This window comes from Brachyhypopomus gauderio, chromosome 6, assembly GCF_052324685.1.
Source record: "Brachyhypopomus gauderio isolate BG-103 chromosome 6, BGAUD_0.2, whole genome shotgun sequence".
NCBI lineage: Eukaryota > Metazoa > Chordata > Actinopteri > Gymnotiformes > Hypopomidae > Brachyhypopomus > Brachyhypopomus gauderio.
The window spans coordinates 17,300,812-17,318,740 of NC_135216.1; the positions used below are offsets into that span (position 1 = coordinate 17,300,812).

The following is a 17,929-nucleotide window of genomic DNA, read 5'->3' on the forward strand; positions in this document are numbered from 1 at the left end:
CAGACAACTGCCCATGTCCATTTGCAATATATACAAAAGCATTTGGAAAATGTTAAACACAAGGAGAAATTCAATTATGATGTGCACAAGTGACAAGGAGATGTGGAGACTGAATGAACTGTTTTGAGAATTTCAATTCTGATCTGAGAAATGAACCAAACCGACTGAGAAAAACTGTATTAATTTTTAAAAGTTGCTCTGCGTTTTTTCCATCGGTTTTCTATGCAGCTTTAACTCCAGCCGCCAAAGACTTGATGTGGTTTCAAACGAGAAGGCTGGAAATACCCGTTAATGCGTCCATAGCGTTTTCATTTTAATGATGAAAGGGGACAATTAAGGTTCAGTTAATGAGGAACACAAGCCCCGCCCCCTTTATCACCATTCTGTTCAGGTATCACTTCGTCTCTTTGTCTCTCTGTACAGTAATCAACCTGTTGGATCGTACATAACTCGTTCATCTTCAAAACCTCCTCCTTTTGTAGCGTTGTTTTCCGGCGCTGACCTGTACCGGAGCTTCCTGGTGTTTTCCAGCTCTGACCAGCGCAGAAGAGCAGGACAAAGACCGGATCACACTCCTCTGAAGATCTGGAAGAGCTACTTCTGTTCTTGAGAACTTGTGAAGAGGGATGGCTGCTATTAAAGCCCTCCAACAATGGTGCAAAATCCAATGCGACGGATACCGAAATGTGGCCATTGTTAACATGACAACTTCTTTCAGAGATGGATTGGCGTTCTGCGCTCTCATCCACAAATTCAGACCGGATCTCATGTAAGACTTATATTTGTTATAAATAGTCTGTAGTTTTGACATACGGTTATTTAATTCACAATTAAGTTTAGTCTTCCGTTTTCAAAGAACATTTCATGGCATAACTGGCGTGAAATAATGCAACCGTTTGTAGCAGACACTGCCAGCCATCCTATACCTACTATATCCTCTTTGCAATGTGAGCATTTAGGATAGATGTCACTGTTGTATTCATTCCAGGTATTACCTGGCGACAAAGAAACTAATAGTCACAGAGGCCTCGTGTGGAGATACGTCTCTGCCTGATGCTGAAGCGTTTAAAGGAGTTTTAGACTATTTGTGAATGTAATGCTACATCAGTAGAGCGTACTAGGTATGCAAGGTACATGTCTTAACACCGTTCTCATAACTTTGGTTTATAACCAAATGAAGAAGATTTCCTAAAATTTCTGGTGATAGATAAATGATTTAAAAATCAAAATGATGGTATATAAAAATAAACACATTGCTCTCATGTTCAGGCCTTATCAAATACAGTGTATAAACGTGTTCGTTGTGTTAGGAACTTAACATTTCAAATTTTATCTTGAATAAGTTTATGTGGTGTATGTAGATTCTTTTGTGAACACAACTTAAACAAATGGAATGTGGGAAAAGATTGCTATGTGTTGACTATGGGTAACCTATTGCTATGTGTAGCCTTGGGTAATCTATACATTCAGTGTTTATGAAGTTTCATTCTAGATATAAACTAATATGAATCTGAAGTTTTGCTTGTGTTTGTTTTTTCATTTATATCCTCTGATATAATTAGGTAAAGAATCAGTTACTACTAATATATTCCTAATCATAACTCATGTGACTCATGTCTGTTTGTTTTCTTTCAGAAACTTTGAGTCCCTCAGGAAAGACAATGTGTATGACAACAACCACTTGGTAAGATTTCCTGTTGTAGCCATACTAAAGGAAATTACACCCACCCATGAACCTATGACACATCTATGCCCCCCCCCCCCACCCCAAGAAAGAGTCTGTTTGTTTTCTCATCACAGCTCTCACTGTGTTATATTTATGTATAATGTTATTTTAGAGTGTCTTACAAAAGTGCCTGGGGTTTACTGAGATGAACCTGGCTTGACTGAATTATCTTGGGTTTTGTCCTTGAGTTGTTCACTGTTAGCCTGACCAGTGGGCGTTTGGGCTTGGCTTTGCTTTCTATTAAATGTGTGTTGTTCTATACGGCATCGTGGATTTCGTTGACCCCTCTCCAAACGGAGCTGGTCTCTGGCTGCTCTGGTTATGACAGTGTTTGCACTTATCACCATCAGGACTGAAGATGCTTACCAAGTCTTGCTCATCAGCCTGTGAACATGAATGCTGCTTGAGGAACATGTACAATGCCAGTCTTAGGTTGGACAAGGTTCTGAAGAGAGGAATGCTTTGTTTCTGATTTATTCTGATATGGCTGAATGAGTCAATCCATTCATTATGGATGTCAGAGTAAAGTGTGTGAGATTTAGGTTATGTCAAGAATTCTTATTATTGCTATCTTAGACAAATGGAATATATAATTTACATTCTCTATAACAGAAAACATTCAAATTAAATATGGTCATCCTTCAGTTATACTGTACACACTTTGTATTTTTGGAAGACTTTGCTATCCTAACAGGAGCTGAATATATATCATATTATCATATATCATATTTTTCATTTTGATGTTCCTGTACCCAAAATTAGGGAACTGTATATTCATACAATTTACTTTCAGACATTAAAAAAAAATTGCTCTACATCTTTCTAGCAACTATCTATCGAGTTTCTGTCTATTCACTACGACCATCTGCCCAGGTATCAGTTTTAATCATCAGGACTGCGTTATGGTGGAGAGCCCCTGCCCTGGTGATGTCTGACCCCTCATCCATGTCACTGTCAGAGAGAGTGTAAGGGGTGTTTGAGATGTAAAGGATCATCACTGCAGTTGTAAGTTCTCTATTATGGAGAAATTATTCACCTTTCGACGTCCTTGCAGTGCTCGGAGTTTTGGCTCCAGTAGTGGGATACACACGCCGTGATCTGCTCTTGAAACACTAGTCACTCCAGCTCATCTATTATGAAGGACGGCTACTTTCAACTACGGAACACCCGATCCTTCCTGTCAAGATGAGCTCACCCCTCTCATCCACTACTATCATGACACATTTTTAATTCACTGGTTCATTTACATATTAAGCAACACCAGCTGTTCGTTTAAACTCTGACACTGTAGTGCTGTACGGACTACAATCTGGAGATCTACTGTCCTGATGATTTTAAAGGACTGACAACACCGAGACCCCCGTCACAGGACTGACAACACCATCCCTGCTGCAGTAGCGCGCGTGTGTGTGTGTACTGGATGTGCTGGAGAGCCGCGCTGGTGGAAACAGGAAGTGCTCTCACACACTTCCTCCTGAGCAGCAGCTGCAGTGCTCAACGTGATCTTGGCTGTCCTGCACAATTTAATAAGTGTGTCTAACACAAACACACACACTCACACACACACACACACACACTCACACACACACACACGCACGCATTCACACACACACACACACACACACACTCCATTTCCCCAAGTCCAGCATTGTGCACAGGAAATGCGTTCCTCATTATGCACTCTGTGTGCAGACCTGCACAGCGCAGAGGCCAAAGTTTGCTGCTTCCTGGACTTTTATTTTTTTTTGCTTTTTTGTGCTATTTGGGGAGCTGTATCTTTTCTTTCTTGTCTGTTCTGTGTTTATAGCTAATTGGCCAGCTGCTATGACCTTAGAAACTGTCAATGCTCCACTCTACTGGTTTGGAGCGCTGAGGTTATATGCAGAGCCTATTTTAAAACCTATTTTAAAACCTTTGAATATGCTCTATGTCTCACAGGGGCTGTGCAGCACACTGAAAACTGTTTCACAGATTCATTCACCTTCAGGTTTTCCATGTCATTAGACATTTAACTTCTCCTTCCTGCTGACCATAATATAGTTCATCGGTTTGTATCACAGTAAAATGTGGTGTGCTGAACCCTGTTGTGTGTGCGTGTGTGTGTGTGTGTGTGTGTGTGTGTGTGTGTGTGTGTGTTCTTAGGCATTTTGTGTAGCTGAGGACCATCTGGGAATTCCTGCCCTCCTGGATGCTGAAGACATGGTGGCACTTCCTGTCCCAGACAGACTCAGCATCCTCACTTATGTCTCCCAGTACTACAACTACTTCAACAGCCGCTGCCCCAGTAAGGCCAAACTGATGATGATGATGACGATGATGATGATGATGATGATGAAAATCACTAATTTATTGCTATTGCATGTAAGCAGACATTTGCCAGTAGACATATATTGTGACAGCAATGGTAATGGCCAAATTCAGCTTTTCCTTTGAATGTCTGAGAGGTGTTTTACTGTGATGTAGCTCTTGGGCTTCATATGTAAGATGTTCGGTGTTAAACAGCACCTGCTCCTCCCCAGCCGGTGGCGGCGGTGGCATCAAACGACCAGCAGAGGGCTCAAAGGAGGAGCCTTCAGAGAAGAAGAACCTGCCTGTTGTTGCCAAAACACACAGCCCCAAAGCAGAAAACCGCCCGCTGACATTCACTGCCTCAAAAAGTGTCAGGGAGAACTGCCCACCATCACTGCGTTTGCAGAAGGGCTCGGAGAAGCACGCCCCTGCCGCTGAGAAACGACCCCCAGCCGCACGCACCCACAAACACTCCTGCTCCCCCAGCAGAAGTTCTCCCAGCCAAGTGAAGGCCTCTCCACACGGGCCCGCTGACGAGGTGCGCCGCTGTGAACTGGTGTTTACTCTCTTGTTCTCATGATATAAATCTGGTGGCTATTGTTGAAACTTCAGCATAAAGTAAACAGGTAAGGAGAGACAGACAGTAGGTGGGGGCAGGAAGAGGAGAGGTGGGGCAGGAGGAGGAGAGGTGGGGGCAGGAGGAGGAGAGGTGGGGGCAGGAGAGGTGGGGGCAGGAAGAGGAGAGGTGGGGGCAGGAGGAGGAGAGGTGGGGGCAGGAGGAGGAGAGGTGGGGCAGGAAGAGGAGAGGTGGGGGCAGGAAGAGGAGAGGTGGGGGCAGGAGGAGGAGAGGTGGGGGCAGGAGGAGGAGAGGTGGGGGCAGGAGGAGGAGAGGTGGGGTAGGAGGAGGAGAGGTGGGGGCAGGAGAGGTGGGGGCAGGAAGAGGAGAGGTGGGGCAGGAAGAGGAGAGGTGGGGGTAGGAAGAGGAGAGGTGGGGGTAGGAAGAGGAGAGGTGGGGGCAGGAGAGGGTGGGGCAGGAAGAGGAGAGGTGGGGGCAGGAGGAGGAGAGGTGGGGGCAGGAAGAGGAGAGGTGGGGGCAGGAGGAGGAGAGGTGGGGGCAGGAAGAGGAGAGGTGGGGCAGGAGGAGGAGAGGTGGGGGCAGGAGAGGGAAGCGGTGGGGGCAGGAGAGAGTGCGGCAGGACGAGGAGAGATGGGGCAGGAGGAGGAGAGGTGGGGGCAGGAAGAGGAGAGGTGGGGCAGGAGGAGGAGAGGTGGGGGCAGGAGAGGGAAGCGGTGGGGGCAGGAGAGAGTGCGGCAGGACGAGGAGAGATGGGGCAGGAGGAGGAGAGGTGGGGGCAGGAGAGGGTGGGGCAGGAGGAGGAGAGGTGGGAGCAGGAGAGGGTGGGGCAGGAGGAGGAGAGGTGGGGGCAGGAGAGGGTGGGGCAGGAGGAGGAGAGGTGGGAGCAGGAGATGTATCACCTTTTATGGGTGGTGTCACTTTTGTCCAATATTTTGATTGGTTGGTTAGCCCTGAAGAGACTGTTTTAAAATAGTTCATCCAAACAATAATATTATTTTTCACCATTACACAAATGTAGTCGAGCCTAGACATATTTGGTATCTCACATTTTCCTTATTATTTTGGCACTAGAGACACAAAACTAATGTAGGGAGCAAGTAACAGAAGCAAATAGTTTCATAGACACATGCCAAAATCTTCATTTACTTGCTTCCAACATCATTATTAAATAAGCATTTTTAAATAAATGATTTTATAAAATCCGGCTGGTCTAGAATTTCAGCTGACAGTGAATATGGGTTATTATCTTCATAGCCTCCAGCTTTCTATTACAATTGTGTCTGTAAAGAAAGAATTTGATTCTGGTTATCCAAGCTGTCCTGTAATATCACACTATTGAGCTGTGTGGTAGTTTTGTTCAGTTTTGTAAATATAAATATATTAAACTAACCCTAACCCACATTGCCAATTCTCTGTGATATTACTGAAGGTGAAGCACTGAATGCAAATGTACAAATATTTGGGCATATTCTTTAAATGAAACAATAATGAAAAGGCTTCAGTATTCGCTATTATTGCTCAAGTGCAAAACTAATCAAGAAACTGTCCATTAATTATTTCTGGATTAATCGACTACATTTGGGGTTTGTGGAAAATTACATGAATTAGGTTTTTGCTGAATCATTGCTTCTTGGTGGGTATAATTATAAAGTCTTGGCCCAATTACAAACCAAACACACATCTTTTAAAAGCAAAATCATCACTTTGAAACTCTGGAGGCTCAATCTGTGATTAAATCAGATCAAATTAAAGCAGCCACCTGATCTTTGAGCAAGAACATTCACGAAGTTGTTAAGTCTCCTCTTTGATGAACTTGTAGACACATTCTCACAAATAAATCAAACCTGAGCGGAGTCCAGCAGTGGGGTGGCTGTCCAGTGTAGACACAGCAGATCTTGCTTTGAGCGCCCTCTAGTGCAGAAATAGAATATGTTACAACTGAATGTTGGGAGAACAAACGGACAGCTGAAGCTCTCTCTTAGCAAGCGTTGTATATGCAATGTCTCCCTCTGGCCTCTAGAGGGCGCAGTGTTGTGGGTGTGTTGCTTGGGGTCCAAAGCAGAAGCCTTTGAGAGTTCCGTGCTGAGTTCCCAGAGTTCCTCACCCCCTCACAGTCCCACACTCACTTCTCACTGAGCCACTCTCACTCCGCACACTTGCAAACAGGGTTCTGAAATAGAGTAGATGTGGTGATCTATCTTAGCCATAAGTGGCTGGCGATCCTGCAGTGTTTGGCTTCATCCGAGCAGGAGTGCGTCAGGGCAACCTGTTTAATCACTCCCTCTCAGTCTTCAGACAGGTGAGCAGGTGTAGTGGATGGAGTGGGTGTGGTTTTGCTTGGCTGAAACTCGCTGCTACGCTGCCTGTTGTGTGATGAGTGGCTCATGATTGAACCCGTGAAGAATGAGGAGTGTTATGTGTGAATATTTAGCATTGGTGGTGAATTAACATCTCGCTCACTTTTTTCATGGGGTTCATTTGTTTTTTGCAGAAGACCATTTTGGGAGAGAGTTCTAATAAAACGGGCACGCTGAACAGTAAATGTGTGGTGTGTGGGAGTCACGTTCACCTGGTCCAGAGACACCTAGTGGATGGGAAACTGTATCACAGAAGCTGCTTCAAGTGAGAAACCCTCCAGCCTCCTCCAAACTAATTCACTGTCTCCTGTGTACATTGAGTAACTTGCATTCGGTGCTGTTGCGTAGGTGCTGTGAGCGTCCGGTTCCTGTGGAGTGCAGGGTGTCAGGACAGGAGCAGGACTCTGTCCTCAGCTCTTCACACAGCCGTGCTCACAGCGGCCCGGTTAAGCCGGAAGCGGCCCGGCTGCCTGGGAGTGGACCATCTCCACCGGGCTATGCCTCTGTGCTGTGCAGCCCAGTTAGGGCTTTGCCCCGCCCTCTGGACCCAGGCCCCACCCAGCAGCCATGGATGGACTCGGCGCAACGGACCCAGGAAGCCAGACGGAAGTTCTTCCTGTCTGCCGACCCGGTCCTGCGGTCCAGCGTGGGCGGCTCTGACAAGCCTTTGCCTGCAGAGAGAGCCAGCGCACGCGAGGCCGACCCGGAGAAGCAGCGGGCGCCATCCACAAGCCCTCAGAACCAGGCCGAAGGGAACAGCAATAACAACAACAAGGCGTACAGCTGTGGCCCGACGTCACGGATCACGTAAGGCTTCCGTCCCATCAGCTGCTTGGAATATTTTGCCACAAATTTAAAAAGCCCTGCGTTAAAGAAAGTGCATTTGTGCCAGACTGACGGTTGTGTTGAGCAGAATTAGGAACTTGATGCAACCGCTGTGTAGCGTTCAAACAATCGTGACGTATGCCTGGTGCATGATGTTTGAGGTCCGCTTCTCTCCAGGCCAGGGAGCCATTGCAGCCCAAGCGGGAGACAGGAGAGGCCGGCCTTGACCACAGTGGGAGGAGCCAGCCAGTTCAACCCCTCCCCCAGCGCTCCCAGCCCAAGGAGTGAGGAGTCCCTCCCAACAGGTACCATCATCTGGGAGCCTGTCGGCCTGTTCATCACCAGCAGGGTTCTTCACGTGTCTATGACCTTTTGCTTATGTAGGCTACCACCCCCTTTTTCTAAATGCTTTCTAAAGGTCGCCAGGGAAATATTATCATAAACAATGGCTATGAGCAGAAGGAGACAGCGTACAGGCGTATGTCGAGTGATCTATCAAAGCGTGCGCCAATATTCCCGCACGCTTTTGTCTGTGTTTCATTTACTCTGTCAAAATGAGGTCGTGACGTTCGAGACGACGCCGTCGTGGGATGATGCTGTGTGTGTGTGTGTTTTTTCTGGTTTCCTCTCCTTGCTGGTACAACCCGTAGGCAGAGTTACGGTTGTTCTTCCCTGTGCTTCTTGCTGTTGTTCTAAACAGCACAATCAGATCCCACACTTGCTGGTTGTTGGCTGTAATATTATTTCCTTCCCCGGCGAGTGCAGGTGAGGACATGGGTGGTGGACTCCTGGCCGTCCGGCGTCTGCAGCAGAGAGAGGCTCCACACACACCAGCAGCACAGTGAGTTTGACCTGCCCCGCTTCTCCCTGACCCCCCAACACATGCAAGGTGAGGTGGAGCAGGACAGCAGACAGCAGGGCTGCTTCACCTGTGTGCCCTCCCCACACGCCTCCTCCCTCCAGACGGGCTCGGGGGCGCTGCCACCTGCCCTGGGCACGTCCACGCCCAATTACTGATCATCTACCTAAAAATGTATCTGTTACTTAATCCAAATGATTGCTGTATTTACATACTGTGAGTACTTTCTGTTAGTTGAGGAGGTGAGAAGGTCTCCCACTGCCCAGTAAGGAGGTCTCCCACTGCCCAGTGAGGAGGTCTCTCAGTGCCCAGTGAGGAGGTCTCCCAGTGCCCAGTGAGGAGGTCTCTCATTGCCCAGTGAGGAGGTCTATCAGTGCCCAATGAGGAGGTCTCCCAGTGCCCAGTGAGGAGATCTCCCAGTGCCCAGTGAGGAGGTCTCCCAGTGCCCAGTGAGGAGGTCTCCCAGTGCCTAGTGAGGAGGTCTCCCAGTACCCAGTGAGGAGGTCTCCCAGTGCCCAGTGAGGAGGTCTCCCAAGGCCCAGTGAGGAGGTCTCCCAGTGCCCAGTGAGGAGGTCTCCCAGTGCCCAGTGAGGAGGTCTCTCAGTGCCCAGTGAGGAGGTCTATCAGTGCCCAGTGAGGAGGTCTCCCAGTGCCCAGTGAGGAGATCTCCCAGTGTCCAGTGAGGAGGTCTCCCAGTGCCCAGTGAGGAGGTCTCTCAGTGCCCAGTGAGGAGGTCTATCAGTGCCCAGTGAGGAGGTCTCCCAGTGCCCAGTGATGAGATCTCACAGTGTCCAGTGAGGAGGTCTCCCAGTGCCCAGTGAGGAGGTCTCTCAGTGCCCAGTGAGGAGGTCTCTCAGTGCCCAGTGAGGAGGTCTATCAGTGCCCAGTGAGGAGGTCTCCCAGTGCCCAGTGAGGAGATCTCCCAGTGTCCAGTGAGGAGGTCTCCCAGTGCCCAGTGAGGAGGTCTCTCAGTGCCCAGTGAGGAGGTCTCTCATTGCCCAGTGAGGAGGTCTATCAGTGCCCAGTGAGGAGGTCTCCCAGTGCCCAGTGAGGAAATCTCCCAGTGTCCAGTGAGGAGGTCTCCCAGTGCCCAGTGAGGAGGTCTCTCAGTGCCCAGTGAGGAGGTCTCCCAGTGCCCAGTGAGGAGATCTCCCAGTGTCCAGTGAGGAGGTCTCCCAGTGCCCAGTGAGGAGGTCTCTCAGTGCCCAGTGAGGAGGTCTCTCAGTGCCCAGTGAGGAGGTCTATCAGTGCCCAGTGAGGAGGTCTCCCAGTGCCCAGTGAGGAGGTCCCCCAGTGCCCAGTGAGGAGATCTCCCAGTGTCCAGTGAGGAGGTCTCCCAGTGCCCAGTGAGGAGGTCTCTCAGTGCCCAGTGAGGAGGTCTATCAGTGCCCAGTGAGGAGGTCTCCCAGTGCCAAGTGAGGAGATCTCCCAGTGTCCAGTGAGGAGGTCTCCCAGTGCCCAGTGAGGAGGTCTCCCAGTGCCTCGGCCCTCCACACTGATCTCCTCACACAGCCTGGGGCCCTTTGCTGGAATACACAGATTTAAATCATTGTCCTGCACTAGGAGATCGTGAGCTTGGCAATTTAGAAATTTTGCTGAAGATAGTAATCGGTTTTGGTAATTTGCACTCGGTTGAGCAGAGGGCGTGTCTTGAAAAAGAGGGCGGGTTTTGAAAAGGGGGCATGTCTTGAAAAGGGGGCATGTCTTGAAGAGGGTGGTAATCCCCTTTACTGGGTTCTTCACCCACATTATAACTAGAGTATAAACAGAGTTTATTATCACATAATTAGCAGCATCAATTACTGGCTGTTGATTTGCAATTTATCATCAGTTAAACAAAACATGTATTTCATCAAGATACCTTTAACTTAACGTGTACAATAAAAAGCTACTGTACATGTTAACAAAAAAGATATCTTATTCATGATCAACAAAGAAAATTAATAAACATGTTGTGTGCATTAATAATATACAAAGGACGTCATGCTTCTGTTTCCAGTAAAATTCCAATGCAACGAATTAAAAGTCCCAAAATAAATTAAGGGTAGAAACAGAAGGCATGGTGCATATTTAAAATATTAGTTGAGGGGTTAAAGTGCACGATTGGAAATTGGTTGTGGCTATAGATACATTAAAAAACTCCCTAATGATCCTCAGTATCTTATTTAACGATGCTGGTGCAGAACATGATGTTATACTCTAAATGTAAATGGACAGTTTATTTTGTAGAGTTAATGATTCCATTTGAGGACGCGGTTGATGAAGAGGTTGAAACAGACAGACTGAGGGAGACCAGTGCAGACGTGCTGGGGGATCTGTAGTGAAATCTTGGTCTTAGAGGCTGTAAGCTGGGGGTGGCAGTGAATGAATTAAGAGTAGTAGCTAAAGGGGTTTGTGGGTGAGGAGAGTGCAGGCTAGCTGGGGAAATGCATTATAAAGGTGAAATGGTGGAGGTGTTTCAGGTTTATGGAGGACTGGGCAGGTGAGTGGGACATTGTGTGGTGTCATTGTGTAATGTGGTAGATCCAGATAGAGCTGGAGTCACTGAGCTGGTGCCAGAGGGGGCGTGGTCTTAGTCAGCAGAGGGGGCGTGGTCTTAGTCAGCAGGGAGGCCAGCACTGAACTGCACTTGGGGAATGTTGGTGGTGTTGTAGGTAGAATCCAAGTGGATCTGGTGGCACCGAGTACACATTAATGGTGCCAGTGGAACTGGGCGTGGCCGTAGTCTGGGGAGGCTAATGTGGGTTTTTATGGGTTGGGAAGTGATTGTCTGCTTGGGGGCAGCACAGTGGATGAATATAGGGAGGTGCTGGCTGGGTTTGTCCTGCTGAAGCACATCAAGCCCACGTGGACCTGGTGGTTCTGAGTGTGCAGTAACAGTGGGAGTGGGGCTGGGTGTGGAGTCCCCGGAGACAGCAGTGTGGGTTCACGTTCAGAAGTGCGTGCGGCTGCTTAAAATGGAGCTTAGAGGGGGGGAGGGAGGGTAAACTTCACTGATGGGTCTGCTGGGGGGGTCGTGGACTTCAGCCAAACACAGATGAAGGGAGGTGCCTCTCGTACGGCCCCTGTGAATGTTCAAAAGGACTGTGTGATCTTTGCTCGTCATCCTTTCTGTAACTGTTAGAGTAGTTGCATATTTTTGTATCTTGGTGATGTAACACCATTACATGTATTTAATTACTAAGCCTGACTTCCCCAGTATGTGTTCCCAGTGCAACACGATCCTCTGGGTTTACGTTACTGTTGATGGGCAAATTCCAGTTTTCACTCGGCTACCTTTAAACTCTGGTCACTAAGATGAGGCTCTAAACATCTAGTCACAGAATCATCAGGTGAGGGTTAATTAGGAAATGTTGTTTTGAATGTTTTGTTTTTCCATTTTGACTTTGATCTTTGCAGACTTACTGAAGGAAATTGTGTAACACCTGAGAACAAGATAATCAACTCCTCCAATGACCATGTGACTCATCAGGCCCCACCCACTGCACCAGCTGTCCAATCATCAGGTGTTACTCCCCTCACTCTCCCACTCAGCACCCTGCTGCCTGTGGTAGGCCCTGGCCCTCACACTGCTGGGATGTGTAGTTCTATCAAATGCGACTTCAGAACAGTTTCACTCACAGTGACTCTATGGTTCAGAAACATTTACTCCAGTATAAAAGGTTTTTTTTGCCTATTGTCTATAAACTTTACAACATGGTTCAGCCAGGCGTGATTACCTGTGTGAGTTCTAAAGAACACCTACACCTCACAGACCGTCTGCTTTCTGCTGAAATGAGAGAGCACCTGCAAGTCAGGACTTACTGGCGTTAGATTTCCACCTGGCACGTCCCACTGCTGCTTCAGGCTTTAAGAACGAGATCCATTCATCAGAACGGTCTCCTAGTGATGGAGGTTTGGCCATCAGCTCTTCCTCCATCGTGCCAGCCTGCCCCAGACTCCCATCCCATCCTCCCTCTAGTGAGCGGGGTAGCACCCTCATATAAGGTCTGGATATGCTAGTCAAATGTCATCCATCACGTCCCGTTTGCTTACAGACTCTAAATGTGCTAGATGATGATCTCATTGATGATGGCAAAGCTGTGTGAGTAGTTCAGCTCCTGTGCTGAAGTCTGTGCTGAAGTGAAACGTGCCTTTAGCTGTCAGAAATATGACATGCGCACTGTTCTTTACTTGTTTTTAGGGTATAGACCTAGAGATCCCAGAGAGTCTCTATCCCACCAACCTGATGCCAGTCTCTCTTTAGATGAATCACACAGATCGAGAGAACCTTCTGCTGATCACACAAGGAGTGTTTCTGCAGGTAATGGTATGACCACCAGAAAGGTGGAAAATCTCTTAAAATGTTGACTTAGTGGTAAATTAAAGCTAGCGTTGAACTGTAGGCTTATACTAATGACTCTATGTAATCCTATCTTGACCTTGTTTGCTTAGTTTTTAAGGTGATATTCCTTTAAAGATGCCAAAGCTTCAAGCGGAGTGTGCCTGTGGTTGGTGTTTATTTGTTGTTTAGGTTCTGAAATTGGAGACACATTCAAAACCAGCCAAGCATCTGAAAGAGTAAGTATGCAAATATCAAGTTGGCAGGTGAACTTTCTGTGTCATTTGACACATCTTTATCAGTTCAGCATAACTTGAGATCACAACCTTTTTTACAACAACATCATCTCTCTTTCTCTCTCTCTCTCTCTCTCTCTCTCTCTCTCTCTCTCTCTCTCTCTCTCTCTCTTTCTCTCTCTCTCACACTGCTCAAGCTTTGCCACATCCCGGTGGAAGAGATCACTAAGGAGCTCCAGGAAATAGAGACCAGCCTGAGTGGTTTGGAGAAGGAGGGGATCGAGCTGGAGAGGAAGCTGCGCTGTTGTGAAGAAGGTTAGAGATGAGGAGAACTTCTCCCACCAGGAGAACTTCTCCCACCACTGCTCTTATTACCTTCTCCATCCCACAATGGTTGACCCAGACTATCAGCTTCTCTTTCTGCAGGCTGTTGTGTCCAACCCTATTTGATTTGCTCAAAGTAATAGAAGGTGAAAAACTAGCCTTTTAGAGTGAAGGGAATTGGTGGTTCACACTGGTGGTTATGAGAGCTGTGTGACTTTAATTGATTTTATAATGAGAAATGAGTTCACTTTTGAGAACATGCCGATGGTGGGAATTTCCTTCAAGGTTGCATAGCACTAAATAAGATAGGTGACACGGAGTTGTAATGTGGGATGAGTTTGATGTCAGAGCATTCCTTAGACACGGTGGAATAATATGTATGTGTGTAAGCACTCTGAGAGATCTAAACGCTGTAGACTCCTTCCGGACGCTCTGGGCCAGGCCTCCGACCCCTGAGGCTGAATCCCGCCCCGGTCTCGCAGGGACGGTGTCGGCCAGTGAAGGACTGCTCACATCTGGCAGCCTGGCCCAAATGAGGTGAGGTGCGGGGTAAAGTCCCGCTCCTCCTGCAGGGCTCTGGGAGGCAAATGGAAAGAGGAGCCACGTTGCGGCTTCGGCGATGGTGGAGCTAAGCGACGGGGACGCCTGATTGGCTGGTTTCAAGGTCACCGCAGCCGCCCGCTCCTCCAGACTCGCTTGTCCCGCTGCCGGCAGCCGCCGGGATTTGACGGGACCCTGTTGCCTCTCGGCCCGAGCCAAATCTAGCCCAGCGCTTGATCGAATTACGCGAATGCGTGCACGCGTGTGTGCGGGGGGGTGTGGGGGGATGGGCACCTCAAGGCAATGTCAGTAGCACAACAGATGTGTATTGCTATATTAAATGTGGAATAAAACTGACTCGTATTTCAAACAGATATACAGCAAGCATTTCGCTGGAAAATGGTTGCTTCCTCCAGAGAATATGTAATCATGATTTTGGCTTGAGGTAGCATGTCTGTTCTATCATCAGAGTCATCAGAGACTTGCGAGGGTCTCCCCAGTGTGACCTTGTATTACAGAGGGGAGCGGAGACGTGCTGATGGACCCGCTGATGGTGGACTGGTTCAGGCTGATTCAGAAGAAACAAAGTTACATACGGAGAGAGTCGGAGCTCGTGTACATGTATGTGGATCTTGAGTTTGCCTCATTCAATATGACTTTTTCTGCATTATTGAGCTGAGCAGGTCAACACAAACACGGCAGTAATACTGGATACTTTACAGTTGAGATATTTGGTTGACAGTATTAGAATGCAGCTTAAGACGTATGGTTCGAAAAATGGTTAGTGACCAGTTTGAAATTGTTTGCAGTTGTGTATATACTTCATAAAAATTTTATCTCATCTTCAAGTAAATCATAATACATAAATAACTGATCTACTATTAGATGGCAAATAAAATAAATCATATTTAGCAAACAAGTATTTAAATGTTGGCACATTTTATTTAATGAAATTAATGAACATTAACTCGTGAACCCAGTGACTTGGGCAATTTGGATGGGGTGTCCCAGTCAGTCCAGTCTTGGCCTTAAAGGACAAGGCAGGGGTCATGACCCTTGACCTGCTGCTGTGTGCTTCGGTGTGTGTTCCAACTCTGTAGAGCGAGGTCTCAGGACCTGGAGCAGCTGCAGCCGGGTGTGGAAGGTCAGCTGAGGCGGCTAATGAATAAACCAGGTGAGACAAACGTGAGACAAACGTGATACTGTCAAACGCAACCTCGTCTGATCTCCTGGTCTGCATGCTTTAGTTACAGTGGCTGATTACAGTGTCTTCTTTAGTATAACATAGCTCAGTTCTGTGTGTGTGTGTGTGTGTGTGTGTGTGGGTGTGTGTGTGGGTGGGTGGGTGTGTGTGTGGGTGGGTGTGTGTCAGAACATCTGAAGAGTGCTGCTGAGAAGAAGACAGAGACTGATCTAATGACGAGGCTGGTGGAGATTGTGAATGACAGGAACGCCATTGTGGACGGTCTAGAGCAGGACAGGCTGAGGTGGGCGGGGCTTCATTACATCTTACACCTGTTCAGGATACATGACTGTTATGTTATTGCCTTCTGAGGCAAATTACATCCCATTGATAGAACAGTGTGTTGCTTAGTTTGAGATCTGAATCAGTACATAATATAGGAAACCTAGACACTGAAACACACTGATTGCACTGGGATTAAAGTCTTCAGTTAATTGTTTTCTACATGAAGTTACACACCTGCAGCATTTGATGAGATTTTGGGACTCAGCAGTGCTGTCTGCTGTTCTTAAATCAAGGGAAGAAGAAGAAGACCAACAGTTGTATGACCTGCTGCGGAGGCTGGGTGAGTGTGGGCCGCCGGTTCTGATCCGAGTGCCAACTGGAGCCGAGGACACTGTTGTCATTCTCCCCTCCTGTCTTGGGTCAGATCTCAAAACACGGAAGCTCAAACACAAGTCGTCCTTCTCAAAGCTCTTCCGCCGCAGAAGCAGAAGAACACACGTAGAGGAGTGAGCGTCAGGGCGGGTCCAGATGCCACGCAGCGCCATTTAGCAGCTGTAACGGTCCTCGCACGGGTCACCCAAACAGGGCTGAGGGCGGAGACTGGGTCTGTCACTCTGCAGGCTTAGTTTGGTTTGTTTGTACACTAATTAGGAGTAAGGTTGAGCTTAACTCAGAGTCTACAGCGCTTGTGTGTTTTTTGTGGTTCATAATTTTTTACTGTTTTCCATCAGTGTGATTAGATTTTTGTCAGTTCAGGAAACTCATCTGCTGGTTTCATTATTGTACCTACGCTTCAAGAAGACATCGAATTAAATTTATCATCGCTGTGCAGGTGAACTTAGCACTTGGAGAATTGACAATCCGTCAGTCTGTCACATTTACATTTATATGTTTAAGGAAAAGCACTGAATGTGTATTTGTATGTTTTCTTAAGGCTTAACTTCCACTACTGCCCTGCAGGTGGCACTATTGGCCCACATGCATCTTCAGGAAACACACCCCCCCTCCAAATTTTTTGTATGAAATGGTAAATTGAGCTGAAGATTTGGCATCATTGAGAGTTTATATGCAAAATAAACACATAATTAGTTGTTATTTTTTACCTTTTTAAGTACATAAATACATTTATATGAAGTGAAAGCCCCCAGTAGTGTATTTAGAAAGTAGTTGCTAAATTCCAGGATGATTTGTGTTTCAGTATTTGAGTAATATTTGAATAAACTATAGAAGACATGTACAGCAACAAAGTCTGCTGTTTTAAAATATTTTAATTTATGTTTTGCCTTGTGGAAATCCTTGCAAACTGTACTTGTTTGTTTTATTTAATTACATTTAAATTTTTAATTACTGGCTCTGTAATAAATCCAGAAAACATATGTTTTAACAGTTGTTCACTAATTTCATGTTATTTCTGTTTGTCTACAAAGCCGCTTTGATTATGTAATAAACGAACATTCACTTCTAGATTTACATCTGTTGGCACAATCCTTGAGTTGGGTCTCTGAACTACTTATGCATGTGTGTGTGTGTGTGTGTGTGTGTGTGTGTGTGTGTGTGTGTGTGTGTGTGTGTGTGTGTGTGTGTGTGTGTGTGTGTGTGTGTGTGCAGTATGAAACTAGACCCTGTCCCCAAAGACTCTTATTGGAACATAATAACAGAAAACCTACAAGGGCTCTATTTTCCAACAGAAAAAAATCACAATTTTGAACAATGAAATACTTTTACACAAAGTTACTACTGTTTGTTTCGACATAATGCTTGTTATGACATAATAGTAAGTTGTTTTCCATGTTCAAACGCTGGTTACTACATAATACTAATACTCAAGGGCACGTGAATCTTTCTGGAATGAAATTTGGTGAATAATGTGCAGATGCATATGAATATCACCTCGCAGGCCTGGTGACGATGTGGTCATCTCCCTGTACCTTGACGTGTGTGTGCACGGGGAATGGGCCGCACTGGCGCCGGGACGTCCCATCATTCGTGTCCGTGTTTAATGACAAATCATAGCTGCAGTATGTTGGGCCCTTGTTCCTGTGACACTGGGTCCCTGACATCATGCACACACACGAACAAAAAAAACAGAACAAACGCCAGTCACAGCCGTGGTTTGAGGTGGGCCTCACAGGGAGGGAGTGAGTTTCCCACGTCCAACGCCTGCTGCTTACGGGCCGGCCGGCCCCGCTTTGTAAGATGCACAAAATTGCGCTGGTGAACTTGGAACGGCGTCCTTCTAGCCGAGAGAGGCAGCGATGTGGGTACAGAACACCAGGCGCTGATGCGGGTGACAGTCGAGACTGAATATATGCGATATTAGAGTTAATTAAAGCTTTGCGCCCCATCTCCCGCAAATGCGCACGCTTCTGCAATTAAGACTCAAAGGCGGGGGCTTAGTGTCAGGGGG

The 17,929-nt window shown here is 47.1% G+C and overlaps 1 protein-coding gene across 2 annotated transcripts; it reads left to right on the forward strand.

Annotated features, from left to right (window-relative positions):
• Nucleotides 1-418: 418 nt before the first annotated feature.
• On the forward strand, nucleotides 419-16,986 carry micall2a (mical-like 2a). 2 transcript variants are annotated; one of them, XM_077009229.1, is made up of 17 exons: nucleotides 421-769; nucleotides 1,636-1,684; nucleotides 3,869-4,010; nucleotides 4,246-4,553; nucleotides 7,084-7,214; nucleotides 7,298-7,756; nucleotides 7,952-8,079; nucleotides 8,540-8,615; nucleotides 12,033-12,139; nucleotides 12,817-12,936; nucleotides 13,147-13,193; nucleotides 13,388-13,505; nucleotides 14,573-14,675; nucleotides 15,155-15,228; nucleotides 15,427-15,541; nucleotides 15,816-15,862; nucleotides 15,947-16,986. In XM_077009229.1, exons 1-17 carry the CDS (start codon nucleotides 627-629, stop codon nucleotides 16,030-16,032), a joined length of 2,253 nt encoding a protein of 750 aa, XP_076865344.1. In that variant the 5' UTR covers nucleotides 421-626; the 3' UTR covers nucleotides 16,033-16,986. The 2 variants fall into 2 exon arrangements, with proteins under 2 accessions (XP_076865345.1, XP_076865344.1); XM_077009230.1 differs by lacking the exon at nucleotides 15,947-16,986 and having other exon boundaries at nucleotides 419-769; nucleotides 15,749-15,862.
• Nucleotides 16,987-17,929: the final 943 nt, after the last annotated feature.

Bases quoted from the DNA above. Each gene is read 5' to 3' on its own strand.
- micall2a (XM_077009229.1), top strand. From the start codon at position 627: ATGGCTGCTATTAAAGCCCTCCAACAATGGTGCAAAATCCAATGCGAC. The intron at 8,616-12,032 runs GTGAGTTTGACC...TGATCTTTGCAG, and splicing joins CCACACACACCAGCAGCACA to ACTTACTGAAGGAAATTGTG. The intron at 15,229-15,426 runs GTGAGACAAACG...GGTGTGTGTCAG, and splicing joins GCGGCTAATGAATAAACCAG to AACATCTGAAGAGTGCTGCT.